The sequence below is a fragment of the Salvelinus sp. IW2-2015 genome, unplaced genomic scaffold, assembly GCF_002910315.2.
Source record: "Salvelinus sp. IW2-2015 unplaced genomic scaffold, ASM291031v2 Un_scaffold495, whole genome shotgun sequence".
In the NCBI taxonomy this organism is placed as follows: Eukaryota; Metazoa; Chordata; class Actinopteri; order Salmoniformes; family Salmonidae; genus Salvelinus; species Salvelinus sp. IW2-2015.
Window position 1 is genome coordinate 296,405 of NW_019942562.1, and position 22,731 is coordinate 319,135.

The 22,731-nt window shown below is 43.2% G+C and overlaps 1 protein-coding gene across 1 annotated transcript; it reads right to left on the reverse strand.

The window, feature by feature from the left end:
• Positions 1–592: 592 nt before the first annotated feature.
• rbm24a (RNA binding motif protein 24a) lies at positions 593–12,792 on the reverse strand. The gene is made up of 4 exons (XM_024135548.2): positions 12,313–12,792; positions 11,216–11,339; positions 10,564–10,618; positions 593–1,917 (listed from the first exon to the last, which is right to left on the reverse strand). Exons 1-4 carry the CDS (start codon positions 12,478–12,480, stop codon positions 1,563–1,565), a joined length of 702 nt encoding a protein of 233 aa, XP_023991316.1. The 5' UTR covers positions 12,481–12,792; the 3' UTR covers positions 593–1,562.
• Positions 12,793–22,731: the final 9,939 nt, after the last annotated feature.

A 22,731-nucleotide genomic window follows, 5' to 3' on the forward strand; every position in this document is an offset into this window, starting at 1 on the left:
ACAGGGCCAGGGGGTTGGTGAGGCTGTGAGGAGTGGGTACAGGGCCAGGGGGTTGGTGAGGCTGTGAGGAGTGGGTACAAGGCCAGGGGGTTGGTGAGGCTGTGAGGAGTGGGTACAGGGCCAGGGGGTTGGTTAGGCTGTGAGGAGTGGGTACAGGGCCAGGGGGTGGTTAGGCTGTGAGGAGTGGGTACAGGGCCAGGGAATTGGTGAGGGTTAGCGTAGGAGGGAAGTGTGTGTGTACCTGACACCAGCCCAGCCGGTCGGCTCTAGGACAGAGGACAGAGGATAGAGGACAGAGGTGGAAGTGCTGACAGGGCCAGGCAGGCAGGCAGGACAGAGGAGAGACAGTTCCCAAATGGGCCCCGGGATTAAAATGTGACAGCTCAACAAATGAGGACAAGTGATGCGTTATTTCCAGAGTGATCCGTCTGTGTGGCGCTGGGCGAACTGCGCCAGCCCCCTCCCCAGCTGCTCCCTCTCTCTCTCCCTTTCCCTCCCTCTCTCTTTCTCTCTGACTAGATCTCATTGCACAGAGCCAGAGAGCACGACTGGGCCCATTGTCCTTTACCACTATGTAGGCAACTGTGTATGCATGTGTGTGTGTGTGTGTGTGTGTGTGTGTGTGTGTGTGTGTGTGTGTGCGTGTGTTTGCATGCAGCCATGCGTATGTGTTTGAGACTAACTGATTTGGTGCTGCTCATTGTCTGAAAACATCCTTTTCCTTCTCTGTCTGTGATTTGCCTTCATATTGTTTGTCATGCCCTTTGAAGAGTTGACGGCATTTTCGGTTATTCCTGCAGTTTTTTTGTCTCCTGGTGAACTGTTTGCTTTGCATAGGTCAAGAGGTCAAGATTCAGAGTCAAAAAAGGGACATTCAGCATCAGGAAGTTAAAAAGGTAGTTCTTAACGTGTGACACAAGCTACAAATCTTCTCCTTTTCTCCACAGTTATTTCAACTACTCCCTGACATGCAGAGGTTGTCTTTACTAACACACTGGAAACTGATACATTTCCCTGATTATCAGAAAATTTACTTCAATGCACTTGAAAAGACAGAAGGCAAGAGCCCTCGAAATGTGATAGTAAATATAGGTTGCAAGGGCACTTCGGGACACGTCTAAGTGTCCCATAAAGAGAACGCTCTCTCTCTCCTATGTTAATGACAGCAATGGAACATAAAGTCATGTTTTACACCAAGCTACAACCACTGTGATTAGTTGTTGCATTTCTCCTCTAGAAATAAATACTCTACTACAATTATAATTATAGTAGTAATTATATTAATAACAACAATAATAATCATAAGGATAAATCCACTTTCCTTACTTTGTTTTGTGAATTTATAAAGTTTTTCTTTTTTGGTTTAAACACAGCAAGTTGGAAAGCTACTGTATGGAGTTCCCACCTCACCATCATCATCATCATCACCCTCTTACCGACTCTGTCACTTAACAACACAGCCCCTCTCTCTTCCTCTTCATCGTTCTCTTCTCTTCACAGCCAATCAGCCGAGGCTGGCCGCGGGCCTCCCATCCCGTTGTGTCCAATGGCTGCAGTGGCTGCTATTGCATGCGGTCAGCTTGCAGCTGCTGCGGCTGGTACTGACCGAAGGCTGCGGCTGCAGCGACGGCTGAACCCGGTGCGGCCGTAGCCAGGGGCTGCTGAACATAGCCATAACCGGCTGCGGTTAGGTACCCGGCCGCCGCAGGGGAGGCGGCGTAGGGATACTGCTCGTAGGCTGCGGCGGCAGCAGCGCTAGCCGCGGCGGCGGAGTACTGAGCGTAGGCTGCTCCTGTGTAGTCGAGGTACGGGGAGGAGGCGGCGGAGGCCGTGGCGGCGGGCGACTGCATGCTGTGAGGGATGACCATGGTGCTTGGCTGCATGAAGGCCTGAGGGTACACATAGTGAGCAGGGATCCTGCAGGACAGAAACAGACAGACAGGGAGTTAGAGGTAGAGATCCCAGACCTGGCCTTGCACAGCCACCGACAGACAGCAGCAACCCCCCAGCCTGACAGCAGAACCAACCACAGCCAACCCAACCACACTGCGGCCAAGCGCCCCACAATACATCAAAACACCAGTCAATAACACCACGGAGACACCTGCTAGTAGCTAATAGAGATATAGGGTTGCCAAAATAAAGATCTCTCTGTGGAAAAATGGTGAGGTGTTCAAAGCTCAGAGGGGTTGTGTTCTCTGATAAGGGATATGAAGACATTTTGGGTTTTCAATGACCCTGCCTGCCTATCACATGTTATAAGAGATTTAGGCAAAGGAAGTGTTTGGTAGCATTGACGCCATCTTGGAGAGACAATCCATGTACACTAAGCTTTGCTGACTTTACAGGATTGAGTTTGGTCGATGGAGAGAGAAGAGAACATGGTTTGTCATGTCAATTTGACCCTGATGCCATTCCTATTTAGGAGGGGATAGAGTAAGGAGGTCAGAGGGTGGGAGGGTGGGGATATAGGGTAAAGAGGGGAGGGGGGAGGAGGGGATAGGGTAAAGAGGAGGGAGGGTCTATGAGATGAGAGGGGAATTGTGAAAATGTCACTGTCATTTGACAGCTGGACAGCTTTGAAAAAGTACACTGCTGCTGTTTCCCCCTCTGTGCTTAGACAAAGAGCCCCGGGCGGGGCGCTAGGCTAGCTGCACTCAGAGGACCTTTTGATTAAATAAGCAATCAGGAACAATGAGCACATTCTGCCTTTCATGACATATCCTGACCGTGAGGCTCGCTAGGCTCTCTCTCGCACTATCAGCTAGCATGATGATGGGGAAAGTTATACTATTGTTTGGTGGAGGAAACTCAAGTTGTTGGACCTGGACGGGAAATCAAGAATCAAATTCCTCAAAATACTAAACAAAACTAAACTGGAGTCAAGTTCATGATTCATGATTCAAAGAATGAGTCACAATCAGTTTATGACATAATGAGTGACATAAATCACTTTATTAGGCTTATCACCATTTTATCAATTGGGAATGTTGATTTAGATGAGATCTGGTCTGGTGTGGATTTTTGACAGTCTGGAATGCTGTGCATGATGTGAGATGTCATCAACACGCTCATTAAATCTTTGAGAAACAATCTAACATTTGATTGGACCAAAAATATACTGACATACAATTAAGCCAATAAGAAACAAGATGGCGAGATTAAGCTTTTTTACAGTCATCAGTTTGGAATCTGGATCGAAGGAGGAGAAAAAGAGAATGAAAGACAAGATCTATCGTGGCAACCCTATTGTCAGGACTCCATTACCCAACGAATCACATCTCAAAACACTAGCCCCAAAGAGGAAGCAGGAAAAACAACAGCAAGTCTACAAACACAGGCGTCAAAAAAAAGAAATGTTCAACACAGTCCACATGGATCACCAACACAGCACAACCACAAACTGAAAGAAAAAAAAGGAAATACACACTAAACGGGGTCAGAGGTTAGAGGCGCTCCTATGACATCACATCCTTGGCAGATGCCTCGGCCTGGCCTGCTAAGCACGCTTCTGTCTCAGCACAGTGTTTACAGTCACAACACAGGCTGGAGTCACGCACACACACACACACACACACACACACACACACCACCACACACACACACACACACCACACACACACACACACACACACACACACACACACACACACACAGGCTGGACGACGCACAACACAACAACCCAACAACACCACACACAGTGGAGTACACAGACCACAACCAAACGTCACACCAACACAAGACACAAGGGCGATTACAAATAAAAACTCTCACACACAAACAGGCACGCAAAGGATGGGGACACAACAAAATATAAAATGCGGTGTCCACCGCAAAACAACACAAACGCCCAGACTGCCCTACCCATTCTAAATCGCAGAGAGAAGAATTTAAACACATTCAGACACTTTGGTAAATTCCTCAACTAACACCCTTGGCCTCCGGAGTTAAGTAGATATTGTTGTGCCTCCCCATTAATAGCTATATTAAGACATGGGATGCATTCCCATAGGGTTCTGGTTAAAAGTAGTGCACTATATAGGGAATAGGGTGCTACCCAGTCATGTTCTCCCGCGGGGTCAAACAGGTATTTCATAATGCTATTTTCGACACTATTATATTTTACAGTATGGAGAAAACTTACACAAAAATAAGCTCTTTCACACCCCATATGAAACATGTTATAGGCTATCAAATCAAAAAGGCATATTTTGACCAATGTGTTACGTATTGTGTAGATAATCCTCTAAGAAAACCAATGGTCCAAACCTCATGTCTCTATCACAATCCGTTCAAAAGTTAGAGGTTTAACCATTGTAGGATGGCCAAAATGATGTTGAGTAAATCAATGGATGCCAGAGATACTAAGTGGTAACAAATAAGGAAGATGTTTTCGCCTCAGCTAGGCTGGATGCTGTGCAAGAATGAAGGCTACCTGACATGCTCACTTTCCCGTTGAACTCAACCCCTCCTGTCTCAGCCTCCAGTATTTATGCTGCAATAGTTTATGCGTCGGGGGGGCTAGGGTCAGTCTGTTATATCTGGAGTATTTCTCATGTCTTATCCAGTGTCCTGTGTGAATTTAAGAATGCTCCCTCTCTTTTCTCCCGGAGGACCTGAGCCCAAGGACCATGCCTCAGGACTACCTGGCCTGATGACTCCTTGCTGTCCCCAGTTTACCTGGTCGTGCTGCTGCTCCAGTTTCGACTGTTCTGGCTGCGGCTATGGAACCCTGACCTGTTCACCGGAGGTGCTACCTTGTCCCGTACCTGCTGTTTTCGACTCTCTCTCCACCGCACCTGCTGTCTAACTTCTGAATGCTCGGCTTTGAAAAGCCAACTGACATTGACTCCTGAGGTGCTGAACTGTTGCACCCTCTACAACCACTGTGATTATTATTATTTTACCCTGCTGGTCATCTATGAACGTTTGAACATCTTGGCCATGTTCTGTTATAATCTCCACCCGGCACAGCCAGAAGAGGACTGGCCACCCCTCAGAGCCTGGTTCCTCTCTAGGTTTCTTCCTAGGTTCCTGCGTTTCTAGGGAGTTTTTCCTAGCCACCGTGCTTCTACATCTGCATTGCTTGCTGTTTGGGGTTTTAGGCTGGGTTTCTGTATAGCACTTTATGACATCGGCTGATGTAAAAAGGGTTTTATAAATCAAATTTGATTGAATTTGATTGATTATCGAATCGGCAGGGCATAAAACAATATAGAGGTAAGATAGATATTGATTTTGAGACATTACGTAATATTTTAATCTTTTAGTATAAACTTCTCATTATAATGCGAAATTGCTGTTATTTTTCGCCGATTTCTCACAAAAACAAGCGTATCTCTGTGAAATGTTAACGGAGCACTGAGCGTACCGCAAGCGTTTTATTTTCAGACTTTTACATTTCATTTAGCTCGTGTCATGCTAATTCTGCTTTTTGCGAACACCGGAAACAACTTTGCAGACACGCCACAACATGTTAAATCCTATGAAATGTTAGATAAAGACTGAACGATTCAGACCATGAATAATCATATTTGTCTGGGTAAAATGTATTTTATAACATAAGGGGTGAAATTTCATCACCAAAGCGGGTTTTCACCCACTCTGTGCAGAAAGGGTGGACACCCTACATGTTATGCAGAGCTACAACACACACTAAGGTGTTCTGTAGTAGCACATTCGCAATTGTAGAGAATGAGCATTCAACAGCATTCAACTTGCATGTTTCAATGGTGGTGAAACATGCTGGTGATGGATATAAAGCTTGCATCCCAAATGGCACGATATTCCCATTAAAGTGCACTACTTTTGACCAGGGCCCAATAGTAGTGTAATACATAGGGAATATGGTGCAATTTGGGCACATACAAAGTTTGAAGAAGACACAGACACTAAAATGGCCCATGCTCGTAAGCCTAAATTGGCCTGTTAGAAGTGACCATTCTGCCCAAGAGMGAATCATCCCTGTTTGTTTTTTAGAAATATAACATAGTCCAGTATAGGCAAGGTACAAACAAGTACGTTTCCATAAGTAGTCATGTAACTGCAGGAAGCCTTTCCTGTAATGTGGATCTGGTCTCAGACATGCTCTTTGTTGCCTGGCCTCATTTATGATTGACAGGAGAGACTGGAGGCTGGGCCCYAGCTATTTTCTGCTTGTCTATCATCCTACATACATTTTACTGTGGAATGTTCCCATCCCTAGAAGTAATCTGGGATTAAATCCCACCCTACCTTTATTCACTTTCTCTTTCCATCTATCCCATCCTCTCTCTCTCTCCCTCCATCCATCCTACTATTTATCTCTCCCATTTAACATTAGACTACCACAACCTGTTTCTCCATCTCCAACAGCATAAACCTCTTCTATGTTGGCAAATGCTGTGTCACCTAACACTCAAACACACACACCAAATCATTTCTGTATCACTGTTGATCATGGAAAGCACTGTCTACCCTCTGACTCCCATTAAAATGACCTCTTTTCCCTATGGATACAAGTGAGGTAAAAAAAAATACTAGGGTTACTATGTTTCTCAATGCTCTGTGTAAATATATTATCTTCCTGTGTTTGGACCGTTGCAGTCCTGCCAACCAGTGGTTCGTAAAGTTCAAGGCTAAATAAAGGTCTGTTCCCATCACATGCCATGTGAGTGACATTGTCGATGGGGGGGGGGGTTGTTCACCTGTTGTTCTCCGCCCCATTAAAACCGTTCTGCTAGCTGAGGAGCCAGGCCTTAACTAAATGTGAGAAGCGTAGAGGGGTGGCATGGTGCTATAATAACAACTATGGACCGGGTTGGTGCTGCTACATGGTATAGTGTGGTGATAGCCAAGGAGCTGGTTGCTGCCCTCCCACAGCTGTTTCTATGGCTGTGTCCAATATGGCACCCTATTCTTCATAGTGCACTGTTTCATCAGGGCACTGGTCAAAAGTAGCGCTCTATATAGGGAATAGGGTAGCATTTATGACACACCCTATGTCTCTGGCCTTGGGCTATAATGTATGGATGTGGTTGACCTACCACAGCTGTATCTATGTATGCCTGTGGCACTTTAAACCTCCCTGGGGCCTCTAGCCAGCATCTGTTGGGCTGTTTTTAAAGRGCGGACGATTTTGACATGACAGAGAGAGCCCTAGCCCCCTGCTCCCCAGCGCACACTTCATACGACTGCGGCGTCAGCACTCCAGCCTTTGTGTGGCACAATGGAGAAGCTTGTTTTCCTTAACGCTGCAGCCCATGTGACGAAAGCTTGTTCAGAGGCTGTGGCATCCAGACATTTGTTTGTGTCACAGTAGAAACTCTGGGGCACTGCTCTACCACTGCACTGGACTACTACACACAACAGGACACACACATACTTACACAAACACACATGATAGTAAGGTGTTTTGCATCAACTAAACTAGTAAAAATATATCCTTCAGTGTGGAGATACAGTGCCTTCGGAACGACTTCAGACCCCTTGACTTTTTCCACATTTTGTTACGTTACAGTCTTATTCTAAAATGGATAAAATATTTTTTTCCCCCAGCAATCTACACACAAAACCCCATAACGACAAAGCAAAAATAGGTTTTTAGAAATGTTTGCAAATGTATTAAAAATAAAAACAGAAACACCTCATTTACATAACTATTCAGGCTCTTTGCTATGAGACTCGAAATTGAGCTCAGGTGCATCCTGTTCCCATTGATCATCCTTGAGATGTTTCTACAACTTGATTGGAAAGGCACACACCTGTCTATATAAGGTCCCACAGTTGACAGTGCATGTCAGAGCAAAAATCAAGCCACGAGGTCGAAGGAATTGTCCGTAGAGCTCTGAGACAGGATTGTGTCGAGGCACAGATCTGGGGAAGGGTACCAAAAAATGTCTGCAGCTTTGAAGGTTCCCAAGAACACAGTGGCCTCCATCGTTCTTAAATTGAAAAAGTTTGGAACCACCAAGACTCTTYCTAGAACTGGCCACCCGGCCAAACTGAGCAATTGGGGCAGAAGAGCCTTGGTCAGGGAGGTGAMCAAGAACYTGATGGTCACTCTGACAGAGCTCTAGAGTTCCTCTGTGGAGATGGGAGAACCTTCCAGAAGGACAACCATCTCTGCAACACTCCACCAATCAGGCCTTTATGGTAGAGTGGCCAGACGGAAGCCACTCCTCAGTAAAATGCAACTGACGGCCCACTTSGAGTTTGCCAAAAGGCACCTAAAGACTCTCAGACCATGAGTAACAAGATTCTCTGGTCTGATGAAACCAAGTTTTAACTCTTTGGCCTGAATGCCAAGCATCACACCTGGAGGAAACCTGGCACATTCCCTACAGTGAAGCATGGTGGTGATAGCATCATGCTGTGGGGATGTTTTTCAGTGGTAGGGACTGGGAGACTAGTCAGGATCGAGGCAAAGATGAACAGAGCAAAGTACAGAGAGATCCTTGATGAAAACCTGCTCCAGAGCGCTCAGGACCTCAGACTGGGGCGAAGGTTCACCTTCCAACAGGACAATGACCCTAAGCACACAGCCAAGACAACGCAGGAGTGGCTTCGGGACATGTCTCTGAATGTCCTTGAGTAGCCCAGCCAGAGCCCGGACTTGAACCCCATCAAAATATCTCTGGAGAGACCTGAAAATAGCTGTGCTGCAACGCTCCCCATCCAACCTGACAGAGCTTGAGAGGATCTACAGAGAAGAATTGGAGAAACTCCCAAAATACAGGTGTGCCAAGCTTGTAACATGTTACCCAAGAAGACTCAAGGCTGTAATCTCTGCCAAAGGTACTTCAACAAAGTACTGAATAAAGGGTCTGAATACATATGTAAATGTGATATTATTATTATTTTGTATATATATATATAAATAGTCTATATTGCAGTATATATTGCAATATACATTTGAAAAAATTTGTAAAAACCTGTTTTTGCTTTGTCATTATGGGGTATTGTGTGTAGATTGATGAGGAAATTTAATCAGTTTTATAATAAGGCTGTAACCTAACAAAATGTGGAAAAAGTCAAGGGGTATGAATACTTTCCGAAGGCACTGTATATGTACTCATCCCATGTGCCTTGATAGTCATTTTTCCAAAGATTACTTTCCTGTGAACAGACATCATTATCTCTGAATGAGACACAGCAGCTCTCCTGAGAGTCGTAAGGGCCTGAAGTATACCATATAGGGATAGATAGATGGAGGGAGGGAGAGAGAAATAATGAGAGAGTGAGAGAGAGGGATAGAGAGAGACTGCGAGAGAGAGAGCAAGAGGGAGAGAGAGTGAATACGAGAATGAGAAAGACAGAGAGAGCGAGAGAGAGAATATGAGAATGAGAGAGAAAAAGAGAGAAAAGAAAGAGAGAGAGAGAGAATACGAGAATAAGAGTGAATACGAGAAGGAGAAAGACAGAGAGAGAGAGAGACAGAGAGTGAATACGAGAATGAGAGAGAAAGACAGAGAGACAGAGAGACAGAGTTTGAGAGTTTAGGTGTTATTGCTAGAATTATTAAAAAAGACACATGCAAGCAATGAGTTGATGGGTTTTGGTGGGGTCAGTTGTGAGTAGGGGTGAGCGGTGGGAAGTAATTTTTTTTTAAATCACACCGCAAATCGTCACTCACTCCAACAAGACATCCAAAAACATATAAAGAACATCCTGTTACCAAAGAAAAGGTCAACCACAAGCTACAGCACGAAAGCATCAAATCAAATAAAGAAATGTAAAAAAAAAAAAAAAAAATTTTTAACTTTACTCTCCCTACTAAAGTCCACATTCTTCCAGAAAAATGGAAAAGAACACCCCCCAAAATGTTCAATTCATATGTTTTTTTCATTAAATAGAAAACACACGGTTTAGCTATCAACACCACTTCATAACAGTAAAACAGCACACAAAGCTCTAATTGCTATTCAAAATAACAAATTTAAACTCAAACCAAAATTTTAAATCAACATACATGCATCTATAATCACCATTTGAGCTTGTTTGTGTGTGTTTGAGATTACAGGTAATTCCCCTGGTCTGATCTGTGACATGCCCACAGCACTAATCCTGAAACCACCAGTTATCTTAACCCATATCGAGCCTGTCAGACCAGAGAGATAGATAACATTGAGTCATTGAGGCTGTAACTTTCCATCAGTTGTACTCAACAAATAACACAAACACACACATGCACACGCGCACACACACTCATACTATGAACACACACTTTCTCTTTCACTCACACAAACCTTAAATGTATATTTTGGTCAACTGTAGTCAGTGATAAAAAGAAAGAGGATTTGTGAAATGTTTTGTTTCAACATAATTATCATGCAAGTATGGAGAAAAATCAGAGTAAGCACAAAATAATTAAATAAACAGATTATATAAACATACATGTCATTGTATGAACATGTCTAACAACGCTAGACTTTAGCCAAATGAGGAACATTGGGTCTTTAGATRTTGTGTAGTTACACCAGTGAGGTTTCATATACAGTAGCTCAATGATGATGAGGGAATTTGTAAATGTATTCTCATCAACACCCAACCATCCCCTCAACACAAAGTTGCTGCAGTACTTACCCATAAGGCCTTTGGATAAAGGCGGGATGAATTTGTGGAACACCAAAGGTGAAACCTGAATGGAGATGTGGAATGGTCAAAATGAATTGATGATCTTACTCATGTCATTGTGTGTGTCCCAAATGGCACCCTATTGCCCATTTAGTGCACTATGTTTTAGTGCACTAATTTTGACCAGGACCAATAGAAGTGCCCCATATAGAGAAAAAGGGTGCCATTTGGGATGCAGGTATTCAGAACATTCTAGACACAAGTTATTTTAATAACATCCTGAATCATGTATTGAATGAACACATTCATTTTCCATATTTATGCGACAGAAGGATTAAAAGAAACATTTAGCTCATCCTGATGGTATTCTGAACCAGACATGATTTGTGTGGAAAACATGTGGACAATATGAAAAAGAAATGCAAAGCTATAAGATGAGACATGATGCATGTTCTTTAGGACACACCCTTAATGTTCTCAGAACATTAAGATACTGGACAGGTGGCTGAAAAAGTACTGTGTGTGTGTGTGTGTGTGTGTGTGTGTGTGTGTGTGTGTGTGTGTGTGTGTGTGTGTGTGTGTGTGTGTGTGTGTGTGTGTGTGTGTGTGTGTGTGTGTGTGTGTGTGTGTGTGCGTGTGTGTGTGTGTGTGTATTTTTTACCTGGCTGCATCACCCGTGGCTTGGCCCCCAGGTACGCCAGGTTGACATTGGCTTTCCTGCCGTCAATGATGGGGTTCGGATCTTTACAGGCCCTGTCTGCAGCTGAGCGGTCAGCCATCGTCACCTGTATGGACACACAGAGAGGGAGAGTGCATAGGAAAGAAGCAGGTTAAGGTGGTGAAGAAGAAGTGTGAGGATGGTTAAAGTATGATCAAAACTATCAGTATTCACCAATGTTCATATTCATTAGCTAAAGGGGCAAACATTTGAGAAAATATGGACATTACATTTGGGCCCGACTGTCACTCAATATTTATAAAATATAGGTAACCGTCATTCTTTATAGTAAGTTGAGATCTTAGGCCCTGCTGAGTTCTTTCTTTGTTTTCCAGAAGAGAAACTGGATAGAAGACTTCTGTATCCACAGATACTTATTTACTCAAAATAATTTAACCTCTTGATGTCAGTACATAGTTTTTCACTGTACTTGGCTGAGGACAAGCTTACTTTATTAAGATCTTAACTGCTTCTGAGCTGATGACTATAAGAATGCTATTTGAGAGTAATTACTCTATGTAAGAGCTTTTGGGGCTGCGGTAGGTCTTGCTCAAATAAGTTGACCCAGAAACCCAAGGAAAACTTTTCAACTCAGATACTACAGGATCCTTTTTCACATAGATGTGTTTCAAACTAAATGGCATCAAGGAGGGGGGGAACATGGCCCTAAAACAGTTGTATAGTAGCCTATCTGTCTCTCATCAATGCTCTTATCGTTGACATAATGATGACGTCATGCACATCATCTTCCCAAGAGTCATATTCTGAACATGCCAAGGCGCAACAAGTTGTAATGTAGCCTGTCGGTTATTTTCAATGATAGAACGCTCCAAACTGAAAATACAGGCCTACTTATGAACAATAAAACACTTACACTTTTCAATGTCCATTAAATATTATGAAATACACTAGCCTAACCAACACCCACTTTAACGATGACATGTGATTTGCTGCCATTTGAAAGATTGCAGGCATTTGACACAGTGCAAGTGAGGTCCCTGTTTAAAGTTATGACAAATAAATACTATATTGATACTTACAAATCCATACCCCCTGGATTTGCCGGTCTGTCGATCGGTAATCACGACAGCCTCTTCAATTTCTCCGAACACTTCAAAATATTTCCTGAGACTGGAATCCGTGGTGTGATACGGAAGACCCCCGACAAAAATCTTCGTGTAGGTCGTGTCCTTCTGCGTGGTGTGCATCTTCACCAATATTTTAGTGCAAAATAGTAGAATAGAAACAATCCAAAATATAGTGCAATGTTTCCTTATCACCTAGTTACGATATTTAAAAGTATTTCTATAAAAATGGACAATATGAGATTTACAACTGGAGAGGCTTCAGAGAAATAACACAAAACTCAACAAAAATCAAGATTCGAGGTAGATTATCTTTCGACACTTAAATGAGATATGGAGCGGATTGTCCAAGAGATCGCCAGGTGTTTTCAACTCTTCTCCGTAACTGTCTTGACTAACTAAATATGTTTCGGACCCATTCCTAAAAGCGCTGCCCATAACTCCACCCCGTTCCAAGCAGAAGGGCGGTACAGCGCGTGCATTGCTGCCCGCCCACATGCTCCGCTACACGCTCCAGCAAACAGCTGGGAAGCGCGCATAATGAAAAAGATCCATTCCTGCAATGTGATGAGGAAGAATAGGCTATATTACCACATATTTAACCAACATGACGGTTATGGTCATCATTTTTTTTYCATAACCCTAAAATGACCTGGTCTTACACCAACTGTATAGCTGGTGGATTGTTGGGTACATTTTTGGCATTAACCCACAGTCTCACAGACAATAGCCAATTATACTCCATAAAGGTAGGACTTAAAAATGAACATATTGGTTCTCTCCCTGTCCCAAGGGATACCTTCCAGCAGGTGGTCGGCCTGAGCCGGCCCATTACGCCCGGAGAGGATCAGTGGCCAGCCCAGGGACGCATGTGTTTTAGTGGCAGCAGCAGTGCGGCGTGACCAATGCAGACAGGTGTAATCTCTGGGCCTCAAGATGCCAATTAGATTGAGTTTCTTTATAGAATAATGCAGTACCGTCGTGTTTAGTTTTGTTCTGGACTATCAAACACAGGACGCTGCTATACCAAGACCATTAGCCTATGTAGGCATATAGGACAATGGGTCGGGACAGCAATTTACAGTTTTCTGGTCCCCTGATGTGTCATATGAGGATACTGATGACTGAACTGTGGTAAAACGCGTTTAGGAGTGAATTCAACCGAGTGTTGATGGTTCTTAGGCTGTTTATGATAACCTTTATATGTGACTTGCATGGAAGATCTGTGGGTGCGTAAAGACGCGGCCGAAGCAATTGCGCACGCTTTACACTGTCCATTCAAGATCATATATTCAGAAAAAAAAAATGTAATGCTTAAGCGTGAGGTTATATATCATATGAATAGGTTAAATTGTATATTTTAGTACCGGAGTGCCCTGAGGTCAGATGAAAGTCTACTTTTGGGTCTTGAAGGGCTTGTAATAAAACATAGCCTAACGATAGGCCTAATAATAATGACAATGATAATAAGACTTAAACTGGTGAATTTTATCTCGGTCGGAAATCATGGAGCAGACCTCTGTATTTCAATCAGTTTTTCATGACTGAATATATACAATTATGAGCCTCTCCTGCTTTACACAACAACTGGTCTAAGACGGATAGTTGTATTTTCCTGTAATTTATACGGAGACATCTGATACGGAATTCTGTCTAAATMATTTATATGGTTCCACCTTCATGGACTAAGTCAGCCATGGAGACACGCGGCCTACAAAGGCCCTAATACCGGTATGTGTCCGGTTGCTTGTACTGTAATATGATAAGTTGCCAAATGTGATGTGACCGGCTAGCTGTCATTTTGTTCTAGGACTTGTCACCTCCTCCACTACATGAACGTAATAGCGTGAATTGCCAATGGACTCTCCAGTCCCAAAAATAGCATAGCCATCTCCTAGGTCGCTATTACGGGCACCAACCTGATAGAGCGACTTTGCGGTGTCTCTGTGTGGATCACTCACTTTTTTATTAATTTATGCCCCACACGCCCTTTACAGCCCGGAGCGGAGCCGCCGTAGGGTCAGTTTCGGGTTTCAGCGGCCACACAATGGAGACGCTATCTGTTGAGTCCCCTTTTTGTGTCCGTTGTGTGCAGCATGCTGACTAATCAGAATCCCCTTACATTTTGGCTAAGAAAACGTACAGGGTTTCTGGTAAATTCTCATTAATGGGTTGTCCTTAATCCCTTATGTGCATATCTCTGTGTTTATAGGCCTATATCATAAACGTGCCTATATCATAAACGTAGGCTATACGTTTTAGGAGTGTGCCAAATAGACCCAGAAAATACACAGAGTGTACAAAACATTAGAAACACCTTCCTAATATTGAGTTGCACCCCTTGTGCCCTCAGAAGAGCATCAGTTCGTCGGGGGCATGGACTCTACAAGGTGTCGAAAGCGTTCAACAGGAATTTTGGCCCATGTTGACTCCAACGCTTCCCACGGCTGGATATCCTTTGGGTGGTGGACCATTCTTGAACACACGGAAAACTGTTGAGTGTGAAAAACTCAGCAGCGTTGCAGTTCTTGACAGACTCAAACCAGTGCGCCTGGCACCTACTACCATACCCCATTCAAAGGCACTTCAATATTTTGTCTTGCCCATTCACCCTCTACATGGCTTACACACAATCTGTCTCAGTTGACTCTCGGCTTAAAAATCCTTCATTAACCTGTGTCCTCCCCTTTATCTACACTGATTAAAGTGAACTTCACAGGTGACATCAATAAGGGATTAGAGCATTTACCTGGATTCACCTGGTCAGTCTGTCATTGAAAGAGTAGGTGTTCCTAATGTTTTGTACACTCAGTGTAGATACTCTATATACAGGTCCTATTATGAATGATGGATGTAGGAGTGTATGTAGCTTAAACTGAAAAAATATATAAACGCAACATGTCAAAGATTTTAGTGAGTTACAGTTAATATAAGGAAATCAGTCAATTAAATACATTCATTGGGCCCTAATCTATGGATTTCACATGACTGGAAATACCTTAACAGATACCTTAAAAAAAGGTAAAGGGTAGGGGGGATGAGAAAACCATTCAGTGTCTGGTGTGACAACCATTTGCCTCATGCAGCATGACACATCTCCTTCGCATAGAGTTGATCAGGCTGTTGACTGTGGAATGTTGTCCAACTCCTCTTCAATGGCTGTGCAAAATTGCTGAATATTGGCAGGAACTGGAACACGCTATCGTACACGTCGATCCAGAGCATCCCAAATATTCTCAACGGATTACATGTCTGGTGCAGGCCATGGAAGAACTGGGACATTTTCAGCTTCCAGGAATTGTTTACAGATCCGTGCGACATGAAACATGAGGTGATGGCGGCGGATGAATGGCACGACAATGGGGCCTCAGAATCTCGTCACAGTATCTCTGTGCATTCAAATTGCCATTGATAAAATGCAATTGTGTTCGTTGTCAGGAGTTTATGCCTGCCCATACCATAACCCCACCACCACCATGGGGCACTCAGTTCCCAACGTTGACATCAGCGAAGCGGTTGCCCACACAACGCCATACACACAGTACAGTTTGAACGGATTCATTCGTGAAGAGCACACTTCTCCATCGTGCTAGTGGCCATCATAGGTGAGCATTTGCCCACTGAAGTTGGTTACAAAGTCGAACTGCAGTCAGGTCAAGAACCTGGTGAGGACGACAAGCACGCAGATGAGCTTCCCTGAGATGATTTGTGAAGGTTTATGCAGAAATTCTTCAGTTACGCAAACCCAGTTTCATTAGCTGCCCGGGTGGCTGGTCTCAAACGATCATAAGAAGCCGGATGTGGAGGTCCTGGGCTGGCATGGTTACAAGTGGTCTGCGGTTGTGTGGCTGGTTGTAAGTACTGCCAAATGATCTAAAACAGCATTGGAAGGTAGGCAGTTTATGGTAGAGAAATTAACATTCAATTCTCTGGGAACAGCTCTGGTGGACATTCCTGCAGTCAGCATGCCAATTGCACGCTCCCTCAAAACTCGAGACATCTGTAGCATTGTGTTGTGTGACAAAACTGCACATTTAAGACCGGGCTTTAAAATCATGCTGTTTAATCAGCTTCTTGATATGCCACATCCGTCAGGTGGATGGATTATCTTGGCAAAGGAGAAATGCTCACTAATAGGGATGTAAACACATTTGTGCACCACATTTGAGAGRAATACACTTTCTTTGCGTATGGAACTTTACTGGGATCTTTTATTTCAGCTCATGAAACATGGGACCAGCACTTTACATGTTGTGTTTACATTTTTGTTCAGTATAAATACAATTTGGGAATTCCATTAGAAATTTTATTCAGCATTCTACTTAAAGTGCAGCATCATGATGGGCAACCCACTTGATTARGCGCTATGGGGATGGTCATTGGTCATGTTTGGAAAATTGAAAGTAATATTAGAAAACTGTTAAATACTTAACCTGCTGTGCAGGGTTGGGTAGGTTACTTTCTAAATGTAAGCCGTTACAGTTACTAGTTACCTGTACAAAATTGTAATCATTAATGTAACTTTTGGATTACCCAAACTCAGTAATCTGATTACTTTCCCCTTAAGAGGCATTGGAAGACAAAAAAGAACCATCAAACGAATTTAGTGTCATCATAGTTGTCTCTGACTTGTGGTCAAACTCGCTCAGGTGGAACAAACTTAAACTTGAGCCTTTTTTCAATGCTGAATTGAATGTCATTAGGAAAACAGAAAGTTGTCCAAGTGTATTATTTCGCAAACATCCTTTCTAAATTGAAAAGTAATCCAAGAAGTAATAATTTACTTAATCAAATGTATCTGTAATCTGATTACATGTTTTTTTGCTGGTAATGTAACTGATTACAGTAGGCTGGGTTTCCCAAAAGCATCGTAGCACTAAGATCATCTTTCGTCAATTTAGTTTCAATGGAATTAAGATGATCTTAACGCGGCAGGTAGCCTAGTGGGCCAGTAACCGTTGGGCCAATCACCGAAAGGTTGCTAGATCAAATCCCCAAGCTGACAAGGTAAAAATCTGTCGCTGAACAAGGCAGTTAACCCACTGTTCCTAGGCCGTCATTGTAAATAAGAATTCGTTCTTAACGGACTTGCCTGGTTAAATAAAAATTCTACAATGCTTTTGGGAAACACAGCCCTAGTCATTCCGAGAATTTCAACATATTTTTTTTCACCAGTTGAAAAACACAGCACACCTGTCAAGTATATAAAGCCCAAAGGTCATGGGTCATTTGAGAATAGCTGAATTCTACACACAGTCAAACCACGGTTGTCCTCAATCAAACACACATTTCTCTCTCTCTTTCGGTCTCTCTCATACATACGCAGTCTTAGAGAGAGCAAGAAAGAGGGGGGGGGGGGCACTTGAAATTCAAACTGACACACAACATATTACATTTTTATTTACATAAGAACAGATACAATTTAAACATTGAATACGACCGCCTGATGCATCGTACCATCACACCTTACATGCCAATTTACAGTGACTGTCTCCAAATGAGCATTAAAGTAATGACAAAGACTTTTTAGACACTATACTGGAAACACCAATACACTCTTACATACAGCGCCGGTCAAAAGTTTTAGAACACCTACTCATTCAATGGCTTTTCTTTATTTTTACTATTTTCTACATTGTAGAATAGTGAAAACATTAAAACTACTATATAACACATATGGAATCATTTAGTAACCAAAAAAGTGTTAAACAAATCAAAATATATTTTATATTTGAGATTCTTCAAATAGCCACCCTTTGCCTTGACTCTTGGCATTCTCTCAACCGCTTCATGAGGTAGTCACCCGGAATGCATTTCAGTTAACAGGTGTGCCTTGTTAAAAGTTCATTTGTGGAATTTCTTTACTTCTTAATGCGTTTGAGCCAAGATAGCCCTATTTGGTAAAATACCAAGCCCATATTATGGCAAGAACAGCTCAAATAAGCAAAGAGAAATTACAGTCCATCATTTTAAAACCTCTTTGGGCTAGGTTGGACGCTAGCGTCACACCTCGACAACATCCGGTGAAATTGCAGAGCGCGAAATTCAAAATACAAAAATCGTAATATTAAACATTCATGAAAATACAAATGTCTTGCATCGTTTAAAAGCTTAACTTCTTGTTAATCCAACCGCGTTATCAGATTTCAAAAAGGCGTTACGGCAAAAGCATACCATGCGATTATCTGAGGCCAGCGCCCCGCATACAGCAGCATTAAAAAAAAAATTCAAACCAGCAGAGGCGTCACAAAAATCAGAGATAGCGATAAAATAAATCACTTCCCTTTGAAGATCTTCCTCTGTTTGCAATCCCAAGGGTCCCAGCTACACAACAAATGGTAATTTTGTTCGATAAAGTCCTTCTTTATATCTCAAAGAAGTCTGTTTAGTTGGCGCATTTGATTCAGTAATCCACCGTTCCACTCGTTCAACATGCAGACAAAGGAATCCCAAAAGTTACCGGTAAACTTCGTCCAAACAACGTTTCTAATCAAACCTCAGGTACCCTAATATGTAAATAAACTATACAATTTAAGACGGAATGTAGTATGTTCAATACCGGAGATAAATAACGAAGTGCGCGCCCTCATCCACGTGCGCAACAAGACTACAGTCCTAATGAGACACCTTGAAAAACTACAACTACTTGCTAATTTTTCAAAAAACAAGCCTGAAACCCTTTCCAAAAACTGTTGACATCTAGTGGAAGCCATAGGAACTGCAATCTGGGAGGAATTCCTTTGAATATCCCATAGAGAAGCATTGAAATGGCATGTGACCTCAATTTTTTTTATTTCCGAATGGATTCTCCTCGGGTTTTCGCCTGCCATATCAGTTCTGTTATACTCAGACATTATTTTAACAGTTTTAGAAACTTCAGCKTGTTTTCTATCCAATGCTACCAAATATATGCATATCCTAGCTTCTGGACCTGAGTAACAGGCAGTTTACTTCTGGCACGTCAGTCATCCGAACTTCCGAATACTGCCCCCTAGCCCATAGAGGTTTAAGTCAAGTCAGTCAATACGAAAATTTCAAGAACTTCGAAATTTCTTCAAGTGCAGTCGCAAAAACCATCAAGCGCTATGATGAAACTGGCTCTCATGAGGACCACCACAGGAAAGGAAGACCCAGAGTTACCTCTGCTGCAGAGGATAAGTTCATTAGAGTTACCAGCCTCAGAAATTGCAGCCCAAATAAATGCTTCACAGAGTTCAAGTAACAGACACATCTCAACATCAACTGTTCAGAGGAGACTGCATGAATCAGGCCTTCATGGTTGAATTGCTGCAAAGAAACCACTACTAAAGGACACCAATAAGAAGAAGAGAATTGCTTGGGCCAAGAAACACGAGCAATAGACATTAGACCGGTGGAAATGTGTCCTTCGTTCTGGAGTCCACATTTGAGATTTTTGGTCCCAACCGTCGTGTCTTTGTGAGATGCGGTGTGGGTGAACGGATGATCTCCGCATGTGTATTTCCCACCGTAAAGCATGGAGGTGGTGTGATGGTGCTTTGCTGGTGACATTGAATTCTAAATAAATCACAGACAAAGTACACTGAACCAGCATGGCTACCACAGCATTCTGCAGCGATACGCCATCCCATCTGGTTTGGGCTACGTGGGACTATCATTTGTTTTTCAACAGGACAATGACCCAACACACCTTCAGGCTGTGTAAGGGCTATTTGACCAAGAAGGAGAATTATGGAGTGCTGCATCAGATGACCTGGCCTCCACAAATCACCCGACCTCAACCCAATTTAGATGGTTTGGGATGAGTCGGACCGCAGAGTGAAGGAAAAGCAGCCAACARGTGCTCAGCATATGTGGGAACTCCTTCAAGACTGTTGGAAAAGTATTTCAGGTGAAGCTGGTTGAGAGAATGCCAAGAGTGTGCAAAGCTGTCATCAAGGCAAAGGGTGGCTATTTGAAGAAGCTCAAATATAAAATATATTTAGATTTGTTTAACACTTTTTTCGTTATTTCATGAATCCATGTGTTATTTCATAGTGTTGATGTCTTCACTATTATTCTACAATGTAGAAAATAGAAGAAAAAAAAGAGAGAAAAAAACCTTGAATGAGTAAGTGTTCTAAAACTTTTGACTGGTAGTGTATGATGACACCAAAAACCTGTAAATTTGCGATACTGAACAGTGCTGCAGAGTAATTGAATTCCATGGAAACAGCGCCATCTTGTGTTCAAAACAGCTTTCAACTCAACGTTCATCATGGAGACACAAAGTAGGGGGGGAAATCCCTTAACCTTTATAAATTAATGGAAAATAAAAGTCTCATGATTAATTTTTTGGTTAATTTACAATATTTTTATAATAATGACCCTCTCCCTCTCTTCCTCTCATTCCCTTTTGCTCATTTTCTCTATCCTCTTCCTAGTACTTCACCCCTATGTGCCATTTTCTACTTCCCTCATTTTATCCATCCTTCCGTTCTCAGACACACTAGAACATCTCCACAGTTTGCTCAGTCTGTTGAAACGTGGAGTCATTTCTCCATCTCCAGAGAGGCTAAGAGAAGCTGCCCACTGACCCCACTTCTGACTTCCACTCCCTCCATCCCCTCCTCCCTGGGTCTGGGGTGGGTCGGTATCCGGGGGGTCCTGCTGGATCCCTGTCGGGCTGGGTGGGGTCTCAGAGGCCTTGAGGACCTCCACAGGGGGGACTACGTCCCCCTCTCCGGTTTTCCCTGCAGTGTCTGGGCCACGGACACCAGCTGACTTAGTCCTCGGCTCACCTTCAGCTCCCCCTCTTTGACCTGAAAGAGAAAACAAAGAAATGCAGTGAGTGATGAAAGAGTATGTGTGTAGTCTGAAGCTGGCTATGAGCACAGGTCATATTCAAGGCAAATGAAATTCAAGTTGGTCCCCATTTAACCCCCTAAACCCAGTTTTCCCCTATTCCCTCACCTAACATTGATATTTTTCATGTCATAATCACTAGCTCTTCATAGGCCACTTTTATCTTATTCCTCAGCTTGTTAAGTCTCTCCTTGGCCTGCCTCATCCTCTCCTCTTTGCTGGTGACAGACTGGTCCCTCCTGACCTTCAGAGACTCCAGGTGAGGGTGTCTGTGTCAACAATCGGACAATACACACACACAGCAATTACACCATGAGTGAATACACACTCCAACAACAGATATTAGGTAGACACTCATATACTGTAGTTAGTGTAATTAACAAAAAAATACCATCTCTTCAATAGTGTTACTGTCCTTGGCATATTCAATCAGCTATGCACTCACTTACCATAAGATGGCAGCAGTATAAATAATCAGAACACTAATCAAGAGACTACCCAATCAAGCCCCAGTCTTAAGATGACAAGAGCTTATGGAACGCATCCTCTCACTGAAGGTACCCACCTTACTGGGGGCTGTTCCCAGGAAACTACCACCACTAGCAGGAGTGTGTGTTTTATTCTGTGTTTGATTCTGACACCACTATAGAGGTCTGAGGCTACAAAAGGCTACACTTTGCTCTGCCCCACTAGTAGCCCTGGCCGGTACCCACCATGTTGTATGCCTCCCCGCTGGCCTCTCCCTGGGCTGGGCAGGTATGATGCCTTGGCTAAGCAGCTACTCCAGGATTTCACTGGACCTGGGTCTCTCACCACTCTCATGAACCAGGCTAGGGATGTGGGCTGGGAGTGGGACACACACACAAGGTCTCTGACAAGCATACACTCTTTCACTCTCTTTTACACACACACCTGCTAGTGGTGGTAGTTTCCTGGGTACAGCCCTTGGTAAGGTGGGGACCACTCCAGTGTACAGGACCACTCCACTGTCTGTGGTGAACTTTGACACTGCAGTTGCCCCTACTGCCTTGTCTACTCTCGGTGTCATCCTGTTGGGAGGAATTACAAAGTCACTTATATGAGTTAAATACACAGTGGCAATGTCCTAAATGTGCTTAAAAATATACTGAACAAAAATAATAACACAACATGCAACAATTAACAATTTTACTGAGTTACAGTTCATATAAGAAAATCAGTCAATTGAAATAAATTCATTAGGCTCTAATATATGGATTTCACATGAGTGGTCAGTGGTGCAGCCATGGGTTTGCCTGGGAGGCATAGGCCCACCCTCTGGGGAGCCAGGCCCAGCCAATCCTAATAAGTTTTTCCCCACAAAAGGGCTTTATTACAAACAGAAATACTCCTCAGTTTCATCAGCTGTCCGGGTGGTGGCTGGTCTAAGACGATCCTGCAGGTGAAGAAGCCAAATGTGGAGGTCCTGGGCTGGCATGGTTACACGTGGTCTGCAGTTGTGAGGCCGGTTGGACGTACTGCCAATTTTTTTTAAACGACATTGGAGGCAGATTATGGTAGAGAAATTAACAT

Bases quoted from the DNA above. Each gene is read 5' to 3' on its own strand.
- rbm24a (XM_024135548.2), bottom strand. From the start codon at position 12,480: ATGCACACCACGCAGAAGGACACGACCTACACGAAGATTTTTGTCGGG. The intron at 10,619-11,215 runs GTAAAAAATACA...ATCTCCATTCAG, and splicing joins GCCACGGGTGATGCAGCCAG to GTTTCACCTTTGGTGTTCCA. The intron at 1,918-10,563 runs GTAAGTACTGCA...TCTGTCCTGCAG, and splicing joins TTTATCCAAAGGCCTTATGG to GATCCCTGCTCACTATGTGT.